The 17,300-nt window shown below is 39.3% G+C and overlaps 1 protein-coding gene across 7 annotated transcripts in view; it reads right to left on the bottom strand.

Annotated features, from left to right (window-relative positions):
• TAX1BP1 (Tax1 binding protein 1) overlaps positions 1-8,737 on the bottom strand; it is a 57,135-nt gene extending 48,398 nt beyond the window's left edge. For 4 of the 7 annotated variants that reach the window (XM_084509237.1, XM_084509239.1, XM_084509238.1 and 1 more), the window contains exons 1-2: positions 8,026-8,137; positions 5,418-5,601 (exon numbers count right to left, since the gene is read on the bottom strand). In XM_084509237.1, the coding sequence (XP_084365363.1) occupies positions 5,418-5,594 (177 nt within the window). In that variant the 5' untranslated portion in view covers positions 5,595-5,601; positions 8,026-8,137. Of the gene's footprint in view, positions 1-5,417; positions 5,602-8,025; positions 8,138-8,308; positions 8,481-8,520 lie in introns of those variants that run through there. The other 3 variants (XM_084509235.1, XM_084509240.1, XM_084509236.1) reach the window with 2 other exon arrangements.
• Between the last annotated feature and the right edge of the window lie 8,563 nt (positions 8,738-17,300).

Below are 17,300 nucleotides of genomic sequence, written 5' to 3'. Positions count from 1 at the left end.
ATTTTATTTTAAAGAAAAATATTATCTCAGCTATTTGAGGCATCCTTCCAAAGAAGGCAAACCAGAAGAGAATCGCTCTAATTGGCGGCCATCGTAATTCTCGAAACACTCCGAATTCCGGTAATTCTATTCCCTACTATTTTAAAAACAGCACATACTGTTCACTACTCATTTCTGTATCCATCATATCCTGTTGTGCAGTGATGATTCCATGCCAGAAAAATTGTATTACAGCATGCATGTGGTCAATAACACATCCAGCTGTTGCCCTACACTTCACAATTGATCTGTAGATATGGAAGTAATTCTTATCTGGAATATCAATCTCTGACAAAACCAGGACTTTGAAACTGCTCACACAAGTTGTGCTGGTATTTGTAGTCAAAGTTCAAAGCAAACTAACCCAGAGGACTACACAAAAGCCTATCTATGTTGCTTTGCTACAACACAGCAACCAAGCTATTTGTTAGCTGTCCATTCAACCCACTGCTGATTTTACAGAGGTTCTGAGCACAGACAGCTAAATTTGAGGTCCACTATAAACCAGGGAACTGCAGAGCGAGAAATGAAGGTGCACGTAAGCACATGCGTTGTACCAATATATAAACAGTAGCTGAGGTGTGGCCTCTTAAATAATGAGTAGCCTTTCAGAGCAAGTCTGTGCTTACTGTGTACAAATAATCTTTCAAGATTTTCCCAATCCTTTATATATATATATTAAGATACCAGAAAGCCAGATCACTGTTTTTAATTTGTGGATATTAAAAATGTATACATTAGGAAAGAATTTCTTTTTCTTCTCTAGGGGTACGCTGAGACAGTCAATACCAAACTATGTCTAAAATTAAAGTCAACACCCTAGAAGAACAGCAATGCGGATGACTTAAGAAAAAGATAACAGTGGGAACTAACGAGAAAGCAAAACTGAAACCATTATCTTTAAACGTGTAAGATTCCCAGCTGATATTACAGACTTTTCCAGCGTGCCGACCTCAGCAAAATTAAATCTTCAGAAACCTAGATGCTATTACGATGCACGCCATAAACACATACATCTGTAACTCTACTCTCTTGGAGCAATATCTTATCACATCCCAAACATGACTTCATTGTGCCTTTGAGATGCACAGTAAACATGCATCTATTGTATACTGAACATCTGTGAGTCCTACTTGCCCACACATGCCCTAAACAGAGGCATAAGCAATTCTTCCTAAAAGCCAAACACTTTTTTTCAAACACTTCTGCAAGTCTGGGCATTATGTATTAATAATGAAAAAAATATCATGTGGCCACATGATTATTTCACTTTATTGCAAAATAAAGTAACAAACTGTAGACTTCCCATCCGGAGATGAGGACCACCTACCAGCCAATTTTTGCAAACAGATGCAGTATACATATTAATTGGTTTTCCTCATTTCAAAGGTTTAGATTTAGATTGCCCTAGGAGCCTTTCCAGATTTCAATTAGTCAAAACAGAAGGAGAGAAGAGGATGATGGGGGGCACTGGGCTTAGATCATTCTGGGAATACAGATCTCTTATCAACACTTTCAGGAAGAACAAGCCTTCTCCTCTCCAACTCCACACTAGTAACTCTGGTTCTTCTGCACAGAAACATCCAATAAAGGGAAAGCAGATCTCAAATCATAGCTCCCACAAAATATCCCAAAGAGAGATTCAGGGTAAGAAAGTACATGCTGAGCACTAAACCAGTACTCAGCTGTAAAATTTTTTTGTCCCCCCCTTTAGTAACAAGCAGCAATAAAACTGATGGAGAACTTGGTGCTTGATAGCAGATGGTCCTCCAAAACACCACAAAAGCAGAAAAGAAATAGCAGCAATGAACGACAACAGATTGGGAGAATCAATTTAAAACTGTTTTCAAGCATCCTGGAGGGAACAAGGAAGAAAAAGAAGGATATGTACAGAAAGAATAAGAAGGCTGTATACTCTAAACTTACACTCAAATGACAAAGACAAGGGTAACATCATCTTCACGACAGTACTTTTTCCAAAAAAAATGTTGCCAGAATTGCAGTCCCATGTTTATGGCCTTTATATACACCTATTTTATAAGGAAACTGGTATGACTGAACTATCCTGCTACACAGTAATTGGTGCATATACGACACTATCCTTTTAATTTATGCTGAGTACCAGGTTAGTAGCAGAGACTTTAATTCTGGTTAAAAATTATGTGTAAAAATTAAACACCACGCTTCCATTAAGAATAGAAGACAATTTTCTTGGGAACAGTTTCATATCCACCAAGGAACGCCTTTTGTTCAGCATTACGAAATTTCAGCATTTAGCAATTTAAATTACACCAGCAACAACAGAAAAAGGACATTCTATCTACAGCACATAGAGAGAATTGATAGAATCTGTTAAGTTTCAGAAGAAGTTTAGGGATTTATTCAGCTCTTTGTAATAATATTGTACAAATCCCTAGCTCAGGTCTGACATTCCAGACCTATTCTGCCTCCCAACAAGACTTTTTAATGCCTCTGATTGCGAACAGCTAGGAAGTGCATTATCTTGCTCTTGCCCCTTATTTTAAGCTTTGTAAAATAACCTTAAAAGGATATCTGTAAATAAACTACTGCAACATGAAGTAACCAGCTGTGGTACCCTTTCATTGAAGTCATTTTCATATCACAGTTCTAAACAGAAACTGTACTCAGTGATGAAAATGGAACATTCAGTGGACACCGAGAACTGGTATCATTTGGAGAGGGGGTTAAAAATAAAAACTGAAAATAACACATACCGGGTGGAAAAGACTGAGATAACAAAGTGGGAAAAAAAAATCTATAAACAAGTAAATAACCACAGTAAGCCACACAGGAGGAAAAAAAAAAAACAAACAACAAAAAAAAAACCACACACACCTATAAGTAATTTCTGGCTTCCACCAAGCATTCAATTTTTAATCTCTCTTTTTCATATACACTGCACAACACTATGGCAAAATTAAATCCTACAGTAATCACACATACAATAAAAATGGGCTATTTGACATGTGGTGCACACTACTGAAACATTTAAAAAACTCACAAGCTAGAATTTAGGAGTCAGTATAGGAAATAGTTTTTGCTTCTGGAACTACTAGCTTAATTCCCCTTTAAAAAGGAAACAGATCGACAAACCAAACCCTTACAAGTTTTTTAAGGGTTTCAAAGAATTTTGAAAAGATTTGAAAAATGAACTTAGATTGTCATTCCACATTAAGCAACTATGCCAATTAATCAGGCCTAACCCCTGTCCTTCCTGATCTACTTGTTCCCATCACAGTGATGCCAACAGAGCTGCCCATTTCGTCACATGGTGAGGAACCAAAAGCAGCTGGGAAACGAGGTGGAAAAAAACGGGGAAAGGAGGGATGGCATTTTTCTGTCAGATCACTTCCCTGATCCATTTCACTGTGCAGCTGCAAAAACAGCTAGATTAGCAAAACAAGCAGAATGGTATAAAGATACAAATAATGAACAATTAAGACATCATTGCCACTGAAGAAGCGGACTTGCAATCTAAATGAAAACCATCACTTAAAAAGGTTCCTATGAATTTTGTTCAGTTCAGTAAAAAAATTCTTAAGTAACCGTTTGAGCAAACACAGGAGACAATACTGTTAAAGCTACTGTTAAATCCACTGCCCCCTAAAATGGGAAGTCCACATTAGAACTACCACCAACAAAACATTGACAGGAAAAATCTTAGTTCACACTTAGTTTTCTGTACTAATCTGATATATATTCATAGGCAAGGATACAGCTGGCTTCATTTAATGCAACTATAGTAAGATGGTATATTCGTAACAGTGAATATGACACAGTCACAAACAGAAAACAACTTTCTTCCTTTTCCCTATTTCGCAATGCTTCCTTCCCTTGTGTTGATGAGAACGGGGTGAACTGGAAATTCTGCTGGGGAATTCTATTAAAAATAATCCAAAACGTTGGTCTTAACCTCAATCAATTTCCTAATTTGGTCCATCACGCAAGAGCTTGCTTCAAGCAAAGGACAGGAAACACAAGAAATAAACCACTCTGAGTAAAAAGAAAGGGAAAGCGTTTCTTCCAGCAGCACTGCTACCTCACGTCATCTCAAAGCCTTCCTCAAACAACTGCCAAAGCCGTATTACCTGCCATTACCAAAGCAGAAAGAAAAAAAAAAAAAAACAAAAAAAACAACTCATACCTCAACAGGTTATGAAATCTACCATCACAGACATGATGAAATCAAGGTTATCTGTACTCTGTACACAGCATTTCATGCGGTCACTGAAAAACTGTTTCACACTTTTTTACTTTACTTTTTAATCAGTATTTTTAGGGTCCTACTTGCCTGCCTCACTTAGATCAACACACACAGAGCCACAACATTCATTTCTCAACATACATTTAAATAATTTCATAACACTCATGTAACTTCAAGAGCACTCCCTTTAAAGTTTTGATAATGTTTTTTGTTTTTGTCAACTGAACACCAAGCATGCTGAGTCACACTCCTATTTGTCAAAACTTATCAGAAAATCAAAACACATGTACATATTTTTAAACACTTCTCACTAGAGAAATCCGCCTGCATGTAGTTACTGCCTCCTTCACATAATTTAATGACTACAGTCAAGATTTTATATTCTTCAGCTATCGGTGGACAGTTCTAAGGGATTTCAATAACAAAAGAGTCTGTTACATTTAGCCCCTCCCCACCAAAGTATCTCCTCTTTAAAGCCCCCCAAAAAGCTGCTATTAACTATTCAAATAAGGCATACAAGCATCATCTACTATGAGCTAAATCAACAAAGAAATGTAATCAACATCTTAAATAGGAGCAGATGTAAGAATTAATCAATTTCTAATCCCTCGAGACTACCTTTAAAAGCAACTCCAAATAAGTCGCTGATGTGAGGCAACTGATACGGCCTCTCTTCTCCTCCTTTACTCAAGGGTTTGTTTTGAACAGCTTTTGTGATCTACACCGTTCATCCTGCTCTAGCAACACAGATGAGTCAGGGGCCTGGGTCACACCATCTTCAGCTTAGCTTTATTCTTTCCACACACACTTCACATTTACTCTGTCTCACACTTTTCATAGTCGTGCTCACAGTGTCATTCTATGACCACACATTTCTTCCTGTATCATCTCCATTTAATTCTACACCACACCACTTTATGAGAGCTTCCCTTTACTCCAGCACACACGTACCATACTCATTACTCTAGTTTTGGTATCCAGTCTCATCTCTGTCAAAAAACCTCTGACTCTAATTGCAGCTACTTATACATCACTTAAGTGATGTTCCACTTGAGTTTATGAGAGCACTTCTATTGTTGGATTCTTCCTTTTTTAATTGGTAAGAGAAGACAGTGAACATGTGAGAAATATGAATAGAACAAACTTTACTTACCTTGAAAATACCAACCCAGTCTTTCTGATGAGGATGGATAAACTGGGTCAGAGTGTAGTGACATTCAAGGTGTGTGTTTGGAAGATAGCTTTTCGCCACATTTTGAAAAATCACATGTGCAAAATTGGAAGTCTGTAAAGCATTAGCTGAAGATGGAACTTCTTGAAAGGATGACATGATTGATCTGCAACAAAAATCATATAAGTTGTTGCTTCAATATAGTGGAATGAAATCAGCTAGAAATCTATTTGAAATATACCAGACCGAGACAAACAAACAATTTGTTCTTCTGTTCTGAGAACAGACAGCTATAGACCAAGCCCAACAAAATACATTGCCTCAGCTACACTCCAAAACAATCACTTCTCAGAATGAAAGCACAGGCACTTTAGCGATGACATCAAGACGGGGAGAGCATCACTTAGCGAGACGTCCCTAGTATTGTATCACAGATAGAATATCAGAAAGTGGGAAATAAAAGTGGTGGGAAAACGAAGCAGGGTAAGGATGAAATGTCCTTAATGGTTCTGGATGCTTCAGGGAAGGAGAAACAAAGTTCCGTGGTTTCCCTTAACTTCAAACACTTCTCAGAATCTGTAATGCTCAGTACTTTTGACAGCGTTTTCATAAATGGAATTCTTGTTCCCCTCTCAGTGAAAATAACAAAACTCCACTTTAAAGACATTTTAACAAACAAGAAAGTTTAGTTAAAAAGCCTTTTTTTTTTTCCTTTTCTTCAGAAGATTCTAATCTCATCTCTCTAGCAGTCTGTGGGCATCTTTTATTGTTCCCACTGTAACCCACATGTCCCCAGTCCTGGATGTTTACCATAAACAATGGACTACGTTGACAGTGAGAACATTTATGTCTGCATGCAGTTTGACGGATTAACGCTAATTCAGTTGGATTGTGAAAGCTTTTAAGCACCCTTTCTATTCACCACCTCATTCAGGATACATTGCGCTAAAAATTACAGCATTGCCAGAGGCTTCACAAGCACACCAAAAACGTTCCTCTCTCAGATTGAGCAATATCTGTCAAAAAGATAGGCAACTGATAAGCTTCAGGTGCCTGATTTAAATCTACAACCACAAGTTTGTCAAAATGTTTTGTACTAGTTGGATTGGGGCCTTGGATATCTAGCATATTTCTAGAAAGAAGAGGCATCCTATTCTTGCCATTGCTATTAGAAGTTATTTTACACTGACCAAGCAAACACACTGACAGAATGAGGTAACTGCCAAGCAAGTGACATAATACACCAGTTTTATTAAGATATATGTGGAAACCAATCCCAAAAAGGGACGGGCCACTGCAAGTCTCACGAAGTTCAAAGATTAAAGGCTGTCTGCATATTTCCCACAGCCTTTTAAAAGTTGTTTTCAACAGTCAGGAAATAAGTAGCAAAGAACTCATGTTTTCGGAAATAAAGCGCGCTCTGAAGCCAACAGGTATTCGTCACTCAGAACCAGCTTATTACTCCCCAAAACAGAGTGACACAAAGCACAAGCCAGCAGTTTTGTGCCCTGAATGACACAGCTATAAAGATTAAATGCCTAAATTCTTGTCTTCGGTCCTTTCGTATCTGTTAATTTTCACAAGAACTTACACAAAAAAATAAGGTAAACAACAAAAGACGTTTTTAAAAACAGCAAGTTTCACTCAACCCCCACCTGTTACAGAACTTCTGAGTACAGAAGTGAAGGAAATTTTCCAGCATAGTAAAACCCTGTAAAGTCCCACCGAGTTTTCAAAGCAGAAGATGGCACACGAGACACCTCACAAGCCCATCCCAAACTAATAAATGGTAAGAAGATTGAGCTTCTACAATTCCAAAAGAAACAAAACAGCCTTCAGGTTTATTTTTTCATCAGGTGTAACAAATTCCTTCGCTTTAGTAACTGAGCAGCATCTGATGACATGTAAAATTTACACGGAAGATCTGCTTATAAACAGATCTATATAAAACGGTAGATCTATTATGAGTACGCATTACAAAGAAGCAAGCGATAAATAAGTAATTTTTTAGCGCAGTTGGCCTGGTTTCCAGGCCCGAAGCTGAACTATGGCGAACTTTAAGCCTGGGGATTAGCGCTCCCCGTCAGGAAAATCCCCGGGGCCGAGGTGAGGCCGTCTCCTCGCGGCGGTGGGGATGAGGAGGAGGAGGAGGAGGAGGAAGGGCCACGTTAGGGCTCCATCACTGCCATGACAAGCGATTTTCTGGCGGGGGCAGGCGGCCGCTGGCCTTTACACGCCGACAGGAGGAAAAGCAGGTCGGGCAGGAAAGCGCCGAAGCCGCAGCCCAGCTCCTCCCGGAGCCCCCAGCGCTGCCTGCCCGCGCTCCCCACCCCTGCTCAGCCCTCGGGGACGGGGGGACCCCGCTGCTGCCTCCCTCCTCTGCCCCGTTCCCTCCCTGGGAGCCCCGGCACGGCTCCCCTCTTCCGCCCCCAGCCCCAGGCGGCCGCCGGGGGGGCGGCTTCCCGGTGGCGCAGCACGGCTGCCCGCTGCCCGGCCCCCCCCCTCCAGCCCGGCGGCCGGAGGGAGGCGGTGGGGAAGGGGTCGCCGAGCCGTGCCCTGCCCTCAGCCCGGCCCCCGCGGCTCCCCTCACCTCGGCAGGCGCGGAGGACGCCGGGGACATCAACATGGGGCCTCCGCCATCAGCGCCAAGCAGCTCCGCCCGCCCCGCGTCACTTCCAGCGCCGGCCCTGCCTCAGCCGGGGGCGGGGAAGCGGCCGCCTCAGCCCGGTGGGCAGCCGGGGGTGGTTGGGGATAGGCAGACCCTGCTCAGGGTTTAGGGCTTGGTACGGGGCTGTTGCTTTCATCAAACCCCTGCCCAAGCCCCCTCAATGCGTGAGGGTGGTTACAGCACGCCTCGTGTAATGCTGGCGTACCCCGATTCAGCCGTGTCGTCCTCCTCCATCCCGCTCCCAAAACACTGAGCGCTGGCACCTTGTGTCGGTGTCCCGCTGTCTCCCACTCTCTGCGGGTCTGTCCTGGGACCTGCAAGGCGTGCAGCCGAGGGAAGAGTGAGGTGGAGAGTGGTTGTAAATGCGAGCACGGTTCTGCTTGCGCAAACGGGTAAAGCCCCGTTAAAGCACGTCACCTCATAAATGCGGTGATTCTGCCGGGTTTCTATCCAAAGTCGAGTTGTAGGACATTCACCAGAACAATGGGGCTGAGTAACAACCAGCAGCGATGAGTAATCGCCAGTGGCACGCTGGACGTGTCCAAGTACGCTGAGCTTGGACGGCTCCCGCAAATGGTCTTCAAAGTCACCTTTGCCTCTTTACTGCTGCTGTTTCTTCTGTATTTTCATTGGTATTATCAGTGAACAGGCCATGTTTAGGTCATAAACCTATGACTTAAGTTATTGACAAGATCACTGGCTTGTTTATGGTCACTGCTAATGGAAATGAAACCAATGTGGAGCATAGAAACTCCCCTTTCAAGTAATGAAGGTTAATGGCTGAACATGCTTCTACTTTGCACTTCTCGTTTCAGAAACCAACCTTACGTCTTCATGTGTACCACAGGTTATTAGGTAACCATTTGATTTAGGTACATAATAATTTCTTATACTATTCATATATTCCATTTTCCCTGGAAAGCAATAAATTGCCTGCATTATATACTAATAAATTGTTTTATAAGACATAAGAAGTGTGCGTGAAGTCCTTTTTCTCCTTTAAGACCAGATGAAATTTTGTAGTGGCAAATGAAATTGGTATGATAATCTGAAAAGCAATACATTTTTCTGGGGAGGTGGAGAGAGCTATGCTTTCTTATCTCTAGCTTCCATTTCTTCTCGTCACTGCCCTTTGCACCACATGGCATGATAAAGGGCTGTGTAAGAGTCACAAGATGCTGTTCTCTTGTGGGCTGGGACTTGGAAAGAACTTCAGTTTCATTGTCGGTAGCTGGGAAATATAAATGTTGATGAGACTAACAAGTAGTTTTGCTTTCACTGAACATCATTTGTAATGCTAGTTTATGGAATATAGTGGGAGGTTTGAAATAAAGGTGTTCTTTGGCAGCTGACAATTTTTACAGTAAATGCCTGAAAAAAAAAATCCTTGGTTTCTTAATAATATATATATATATCTACAATTCTGAGTTTTAAAGAATCTTGAGGTATTTCTGTGCTCAGTTCATAAATATTTATTCAGCCAAAAGAACTAGTTATGGCTTAGTCATAATTCAATATTAAGTTATTATTTTTATTGCTAAATGTGTCTATATGAGTCAAAAAAACCTACATATTGCAGTTGTCACGTGTACAAGGTAAATATTAAGAGTAATAAGTTGAGAATAATTTTGTCTTTTCTTGTAACTGTCCACAATTGTCAGGGAAAAAATGCATTTAACTCTGTACCTTAACCACATAAGTCTGGAAATGTTTAATTAATTATTCAAATTAAGAACATTTCGTACTGAAATGAAACTATGAAAAGCATTCTCATTTACATATTTGTATCCTAAGTTTAGATAGCAGTCTTATCCCTGTAGGAGCTTTGACTGTCTCATGTTGAGTTTTTTCTCGTGTTTTTTTTTTTTTTGCTACTTTGAGAATTGAAGGACTTTACCCACATTTACAAGGCTATACACCATGACCCCAAGATCAACATTAGGCTTGTACTGGTACAAAGAAAGATTTGGACAACAAAAATTGTGGTTGGAACTGGTAAAACTTGCACTTGGTCTTTCCATTAATGCTTGAGTGCTTTAATTAATCTGAATACTCTAGGCAGGGATTGTAAGGTACTATCTCCTGAAATTTATCCATGAATTCATCCATAAAACTTTGGGGAAACTTGCTCTTGAGTAGAAAAACAATGTTATTTTTCTGTTTTTGCTTATATTCTTTGCAAAACATTTAATATCTTAAAACACAAAGTCAGATACCAGCATTTCTGGTGAATGCCTAGTCATGTGAGACTCTCTAACACTAATACTCTAATTCAATTAGAAAAGCTTATTACGGGTAAGATGACAATAATCCTATCTCCTTCTGACTAGACTTCCACCTTTCCAACCACGTGGACTTCAAGGAGAATACAGGAAATTGTTGTCATTCAAGACAGTATTTTCCAACAAATTACAGGCTTGTCATGTATACCAGAATTGTACTCTAAGCATGTAGAAACATTGTTTAGCCAACCTTTTTTTTTTTTTTTTTTTTTTTTTTTTTTATAAGGAAGAGACGATGAATGTGAAATGTCTTTCTGATATGGTTCTCTCTATATATGTCATAGAATCAGGTAGGATATCTGCAAGGATGGAAATTCCACCATCACTTAGAGAACCTGCTCTGGTGCGTGACAACAGTCATTGAAAAAAAAAAAAAAAGTTTCTTTATATCAGGTTAGAATTCCCTGTGTTTCGGTTTTGTCTGTTGCGACTTCTCTTTTCACTGTGCTTCTCTGCAAAGAGTTTGTTTCCATCTTTTCTACACCCCCTGCTTAGTTGTAGATAGCAGTAGGGTCTCCCTGTGGCCTTCTCTTCTTAAGGCTGAAGAAAAATCAGTTCTGTTTCTGAGAATATATATAAAATTCCCAGAGAGTATATCTCTCATTTTGTGAAATACATTTCACCACAGTATATTTTTTTTAAATAGAAAGCTGGCAGAACCCTTTTCTTATTTTCCAAATTCCTTAAGTGTATAAATAAAGGGTAAATAAGCAATGGCAAGTTAGCATTCGTGGTTTTGCAAGAAATGTTAAATAAGGTAAAAATGTATGTGAATGCAATATCTGGATTTGAGCATTACTGGATCCTGAAGTTTGAAATTCAGGCTGAGACATGACAGTCTCCCTGCTTTGTAATTACAGAGACTTTCCCTGCCAAGTCTGAGATCTGCACAACTCCGTCTTCAGGCATTAGACAAAAGAAGAGTAAAATCTGTAAGCCGCAGCTAACCAGGATTGCCAAAGGAAGCGTGGGGCAGGTTTCAGACTCTTGGGAAACAGTCTTGCATGTTTGGAAATCATTTACTATTTTCATAACTACACAATCTTTTTAATCCTGTGAGCTCCTTTAGCGATTTATAGCCTTAAAATTAGAAATGCGTCCCCATCACATGTGTTTAACCTTAGCTGCGTTTGAACTTGTGTTCAGATTTGGAGCCCAGTGTATTTTCTGTTTACTGTCTGCATTACAGCCTGAAGCAAAGCCGTGATGAGTTTTGGATCCAGACCTGAATTATTCCTCTGAGGCCCATCTTTGCTTTGTATGAGTGACAGAAAAACTGTGTATTTCTAGTTTTTATGACCAGAGAAAGGTACTTTTTGTCATGGGTATTCGATCTATTGGCATGACATGACGATATTGATGAAGTGTGGTAAGGGAACGCTTAGGTTCTAATGGCTTGATTTCATTTTGCTTCAACTCCTATTTCAACACTCCCAACTTTTAAGAGTATGGGCCATGTGAGATGTAATATATATATATATATATATATTGATGTCACTAATCGGAAGCTCTTTCTGGTCACGTTGTAAAGCACACTTAATCAATTTCTTTAAGATCATGTTACAGAAAGCTATTAACTATACTCTTAAAACAGTTAAATAGTTATAAATAATGTTTTATATTACAGCTGACAACACTGAATTGCCCAGCGTTTAAGGAAATCTAATCATGGGGTACGCAGACTTTGCCTTCCAGTAAGATGGAGTGGCAGAACTTTGGAACATATTAGAAATCACATACTATTGCTAACATTTCCTATTAAGGAGAAAGTCTCTCTCTGTATATTTTGGATTTCTTTTCCAACACTTAATTGCAGGTGATGAAGAAAAGCTATTCAAAAGCTGCCAGGATTTTTAGATCTGTATGAGTGAGATTGATGAAATTTGTGGCTTTTCCCAAAAGAGCGTAGGTGAGAGCAGACATGTAAATTTTGTATGTGTGTGCATGTGTGCGTGTGACAGAGAGGGGAGGGAGCAAGAGCTTACTCCTAAGGTGTGAGACTTGGCAGCGTTGCACTGTACAATGGGCACAAGAAACCGCATGTCTGCAAATGACCGCATTTGAATTGCTGTTATTTCACTGTTGGCTTACTGTATTGTTGAAGTGAAAAGGAATGTTTTTAATAAATGCAAATAACGAATTAAATGCTTGCACACACTGAGGCTTTGCTCTCTGGTGTGTAATTAATATAGGTGCATTGGAGACCCAGGTCTCAGGGAGTGTTTCATTTCTTATTTATGATGTTTGCAGGGTTGGATTTTTATTTTTTTTTTTCCCTTTTGCGTACCTCTTACAGGCATACACAGAACTGCATGTACATGACCACTGAGTAGGTGTCATTTAAATCTTAACAGATACTAAACAGGTAAATACCTTTGTTTTGTATGCTTTGGTAGATTTACTGTTTCTCCAAGCCTTTTATCTTTGCTATCCTAAAGTAATAGGAAGCTCCCAAATGACCAACATTTTGTTTTCAGAGGCATGAGAACTGCCTGTGGCAGGAAACAAACAAGCAAGGAGATTTCAAAGCCCTTATACCTCAGGGCACAATACCGAACCCTGAGGGATGGAGAGCAGAGAGACACTTTCCATAGCTACCCAGCGTGCTGCTTGTATCCCCTTCTGGGTCCCCCTCCAGCACTGGCTGCCCTCACTGACAGAGTACAGGAGTGGCTGTGTACTCTTTCTGTAAGGAGCTTGGCAGCTTTCCTGTTCTCTCATAAAGGTATATATTTTTCTCAGAGGATCTAAAGATGTCTGAGTCCTCATACTAATGGCACTGTAACTGACCTGGGACTTGAGACAGACAGCCACTCGCCCTGCTTTTTTCTCCATAGCCTCACGTTCACCTTGGAGAGGGGTCTAAACCTGCTGTGTTCCTGTGTGTATGGAAAACATCTCAGCCAGCAGGTCTGGAGTCCAGCTTCTCTCATCCTCCTGCTGCTTGAGTTCTTAAGCTGTGACATAAGGAGTTCTTACATTCTGTGGAAAAATAATAACTGTGTTCTTACACACATTACATACAAATCTATTACTAGGAAGCTTGGAAATGCAGCGCTAAAATTAAAATTTGTCTCTCATTCATCTCCCTGATTACTTGCTATTCTATTTTGTCTAATAATGTTGTACAGAGTAGAATATACTGGATTTGTCATGCAAGTTTGCATACAGAAGGTAATGCAGTCTTTTTGATTTTATTATATCAGCACAATTTCACTTAGAAATGCAAACTGTATAGGCACATAGCCTATCATTTTTTGGAAAACTTATGTACCTTTTCTTACTTCACAAATGAGTTTCCTTGTATAAGGACTATAAAAGAGCAGAATACTACAGTGCTCACATTTCTACTACTTTCTAGAAGAAGAAACATATTTAGCAAGTGACCCTCCTTTTTGCTAATAAATATTTTATGTTATAAGGTAGGAAAGAGAGCAATTTTGTCCAAAGTGCAGTTGTGTGTTGTGTGTTAGAACTGGAGTCTTTCAAGCAAAAGGTGCTTCACATCAACAACATGGGTAACAGCTCTTTGTCTTTTAAAAAATAAGATCATGTCACAACCATGACATATGGCTTTAGTTCACTACAGGGCAAGGATTTGTTGGTCCAGTAATAGTGTTTTGTATACAAACACTGTGGTTAGGATCTGGTTTTAAAGTGCGTATTTTGTGTCAGTGCAGTATTTGGTCCCTATACCTCCATATTCTGAATACAGCATGTTAGTGCTAAAGGGGACTTTTTCAGGCTTTGTGAAAGTGCCTGCTGAAATCTACCACTGAGCCCTAAGTGAGCTTGTCAACAGTATCTGTCACAAATATTCCCAGAACTGCCTGTAAGTGGTGTGGCATTTCCCTGCAGCGGGGTGATTGAGGTGTATGAGTCCCTCTGAAAGGCACCGAGTGATCTTAAAAGTTTTTGGGAACTTTACCCATAATAAACAACACATTGATATATATTTATTTTAGCATTCCCAGAGTCCAGGCATTATTTTTTTTTTTTTTTTTTGCTCTCAGAAGAAATGCCAAAAGCTGAGTATGCAGCTCTCCCTTCTTCCCAGACCTTTGTTGACTCGCAGTCCCCATTCTGCGGCACTTAGTCAACTGCCATGGGAGAGTTGCTTGGCTGTATGTTCTGCCTAGCCCTCTTCTGGATTCAAGCATTGTTAGCCTTAGTTGGTGCTATTATTCACAGCATTGCCAGGGCCAAATTCAGCTCATTTGTCAATGGGAATTTGCAGAAATTTTTGAGTGGAATGAATTTTCCCCCACAAAAGAGCAGATCTCATGAATCGCACCCCTGAACATCTAACATCATCCTGGTTTGCCATTTAAGTCTTGTGTCTTGATCATCTTACACTCAATATTTAACTTAGGAAACGTTTCTATCACAACTGTACTTGGCCTTTGGTATTATTAGGTAGCATGAAATATCCTCAGTGATGGTATGAAAGTTATTTCCAATAGGGCTTATGAAGAACAGCTGAGCAAGTACGACCTCCTGACCTCCAAGTGTTTGTTTACTGGGAACTATATTCCAGTTCTCTCCATTTAATCTGTCTTGGACCAGGCTGACATTCCCTGGCTAGATTTATTGTATCTCTAGGGGCTATTACAAACACAACATTGTCACCGCTTATCTAGTAAAATGATAATGGGATTATATTCCCCTAGTGATAATGGTACGGCTATGTTCATTTTTAATAGTAACAAAGCAAAGTTTGATTTCATGTTCGGTGAAGATAATGTGTTACAGGGGAAAAAAACAAACCATTCAAAAAATATTTTTCTTTCAAGCAAATCAGTCATGGAAAATATTTCTTAGTCTGTCTTATTTGTAAATCAAAGCTTCAGTTTGTGTATATAAGCAGGCACACTGTGCTAGTTTTACAGAAATAATAATAATGAGGAAAACTCAGAAAGCTCTGGTTTCCCTAAGTCAACAGCCCTGGATTTTGGAAGCTGGTCATGATGTGGGTTTTTTTTGTGTGTATCTTTTCCTACATTTGGTCACATATCAAAAGACAGATGCAAGAGACCAGATTTGCATTTCAATTGTATTCAGTTATATTCGAGGAGTCCACAGTAGATTCATTTGTTATCAGCGGTGTTAATTAATATTATTAGTAGCACTATTTTTTATAATTGGTGATATTAAGATTAATACCATAGCCAAATTTTGGTTTAGTATCCTGTGTGTCAGGGAAGGCTCTTAAGTGCATGTCTTGACTAGATTTACTGGTTGCTTCTGGTGTAATCAACATCTCTCCGTGTAATGTGTGTTCTTATTTTATCTCCCAGCTCAGGTAACAAAAATCAAATTACTTTTTAACTTCACTAAGTTGTACATTAACAAGAGGTTTGCCTTTCCTTACTTTAGGAAACCAAATTATTGTACCTCTCTTTTTTTTTTTTTCTTTTTTTTTTTTTTTTTTGGGGGGGTGGGGGGGGAAGGAGGGAGAGTACTGCCACTGTAATGCTGACCTTCACAAAGTGGTCCTATTGTTTTGGTGACTGACACTGTAGTGACTGCTCTGTTGGAATTCATACCACAGTCAGCACAGATGAAGCATGCATCTTTTTTTTATGAACAAACAGCATATTCCTCCTAAAAAAGTGTTGTTGTCTGATAATTTCTTCAGGATTTTTTCACTGAAGCTGACAATTACTTAATTGCTTTTACTTAAAAGTAACCCATGAAAATTACAGCTTACATTCCAAATCTCCTATTACAGGTTCCATCTAAAATACTTCAATGAACAAGAATAGAAAATGCCCAAGAATGAAAAATAGCCTTCTTAAAGCCTTCTTCTTAATAGCCTAGAAAGCCGCCTTCTTCTTCTGTGTTGGCATGTATTACTTCAGTAGCTGTGTTTCTATGTCACAAGTTAGCTAATATCTCTCTTGACCTGCAGTAGGTTGTGTTCCTGTGTACTTTTTTTTTTTTTTTTTTTTTTTTTAGCAAGCCAGTGATGAGGAATATCCCCTCATACCTTACTCCTCTGAGGATCTTATATTCCTTCTTCTAAATTCAGTAGCAAATTCCTAAGAATGTAAATACAACCAACATCACCTCCCATTTTGACAAAGCCAAGGGTTTGCTCAGGAGCGTGCCACTCACAAAAAAAAAAAAAAAAGAAACCACCACCACCACCAAAAAAAAAACTGTTTCTGAAGCACTGTGCTCTACACTTTTGTATAGGAAAACCCAAGAACTGAGTTTTTGCCAGTATTCCTCTTTTTATATCATAATGAGGTTAGTTCAGGATTTTATCAGAGTAATGTGAATTTGATGCTTTTATACTGACACATACATGTTAGTTGGAAAAAATGTAATTTAATTTTTTTTTCTGCATATTATATGCATGCCTCCTTGCTTGGGCCCCTTATATTTGAGATCAACTTACCATGTTGCTTTTCCATGTTGTTTTTCCATGTTGCCTTAGCACGTTCATTTTCTTTTCCTATGTCAGTATCCCATAAGTGTCATAAAGGCATCAAGTGACTGTTTTGGACAATTCCTACATGATTCAGTGGGTTCTGTATGTAGTGCACTACAGGTAGAGGTCAAAATAAAATGAGCATGATTAATACCAATTATTTATCACATGTAGCAATATTTCTTTGGGAATTTCCTTCTTTATCTGCTTTCACAAAAACTCTTCCACATCTGAATCAAAGTCTCAGAAGTCCTCTTTGCACTTCTGTGTCACATGAAGTGAGCATGTAAAAATAAGGCAGTGTACACAAGCACTGACATATTGTAAAACTACTAAAATAATCTGAAACAAAATTTTCAGTTAAAACAAAAATGAAACCAACCTCAAATTGCTATTGGATACTATACAGGTAACTGCCCTTACACTCTGGTGTTTTGTTTGTTTGGTTTGGTTTGGTTTGTTATTGGTTTGTTTTTGTT

The sequence above is a fragment of the Aythya ferina genome, assembly GCF_964211825.1.
Source record: "Aythya ferina genome assembly, chromosome: 2".
Classification (NCBI taxonomy): domain Eukaryota; kingdom Metazoa; phylum Chordata; class Aves; order Anseriformes; family Anatidae; genus Aythya; species Aythya ferina.
This window is presented reverse-complemented; position numbering and strand designations above follow the sequence as displayed.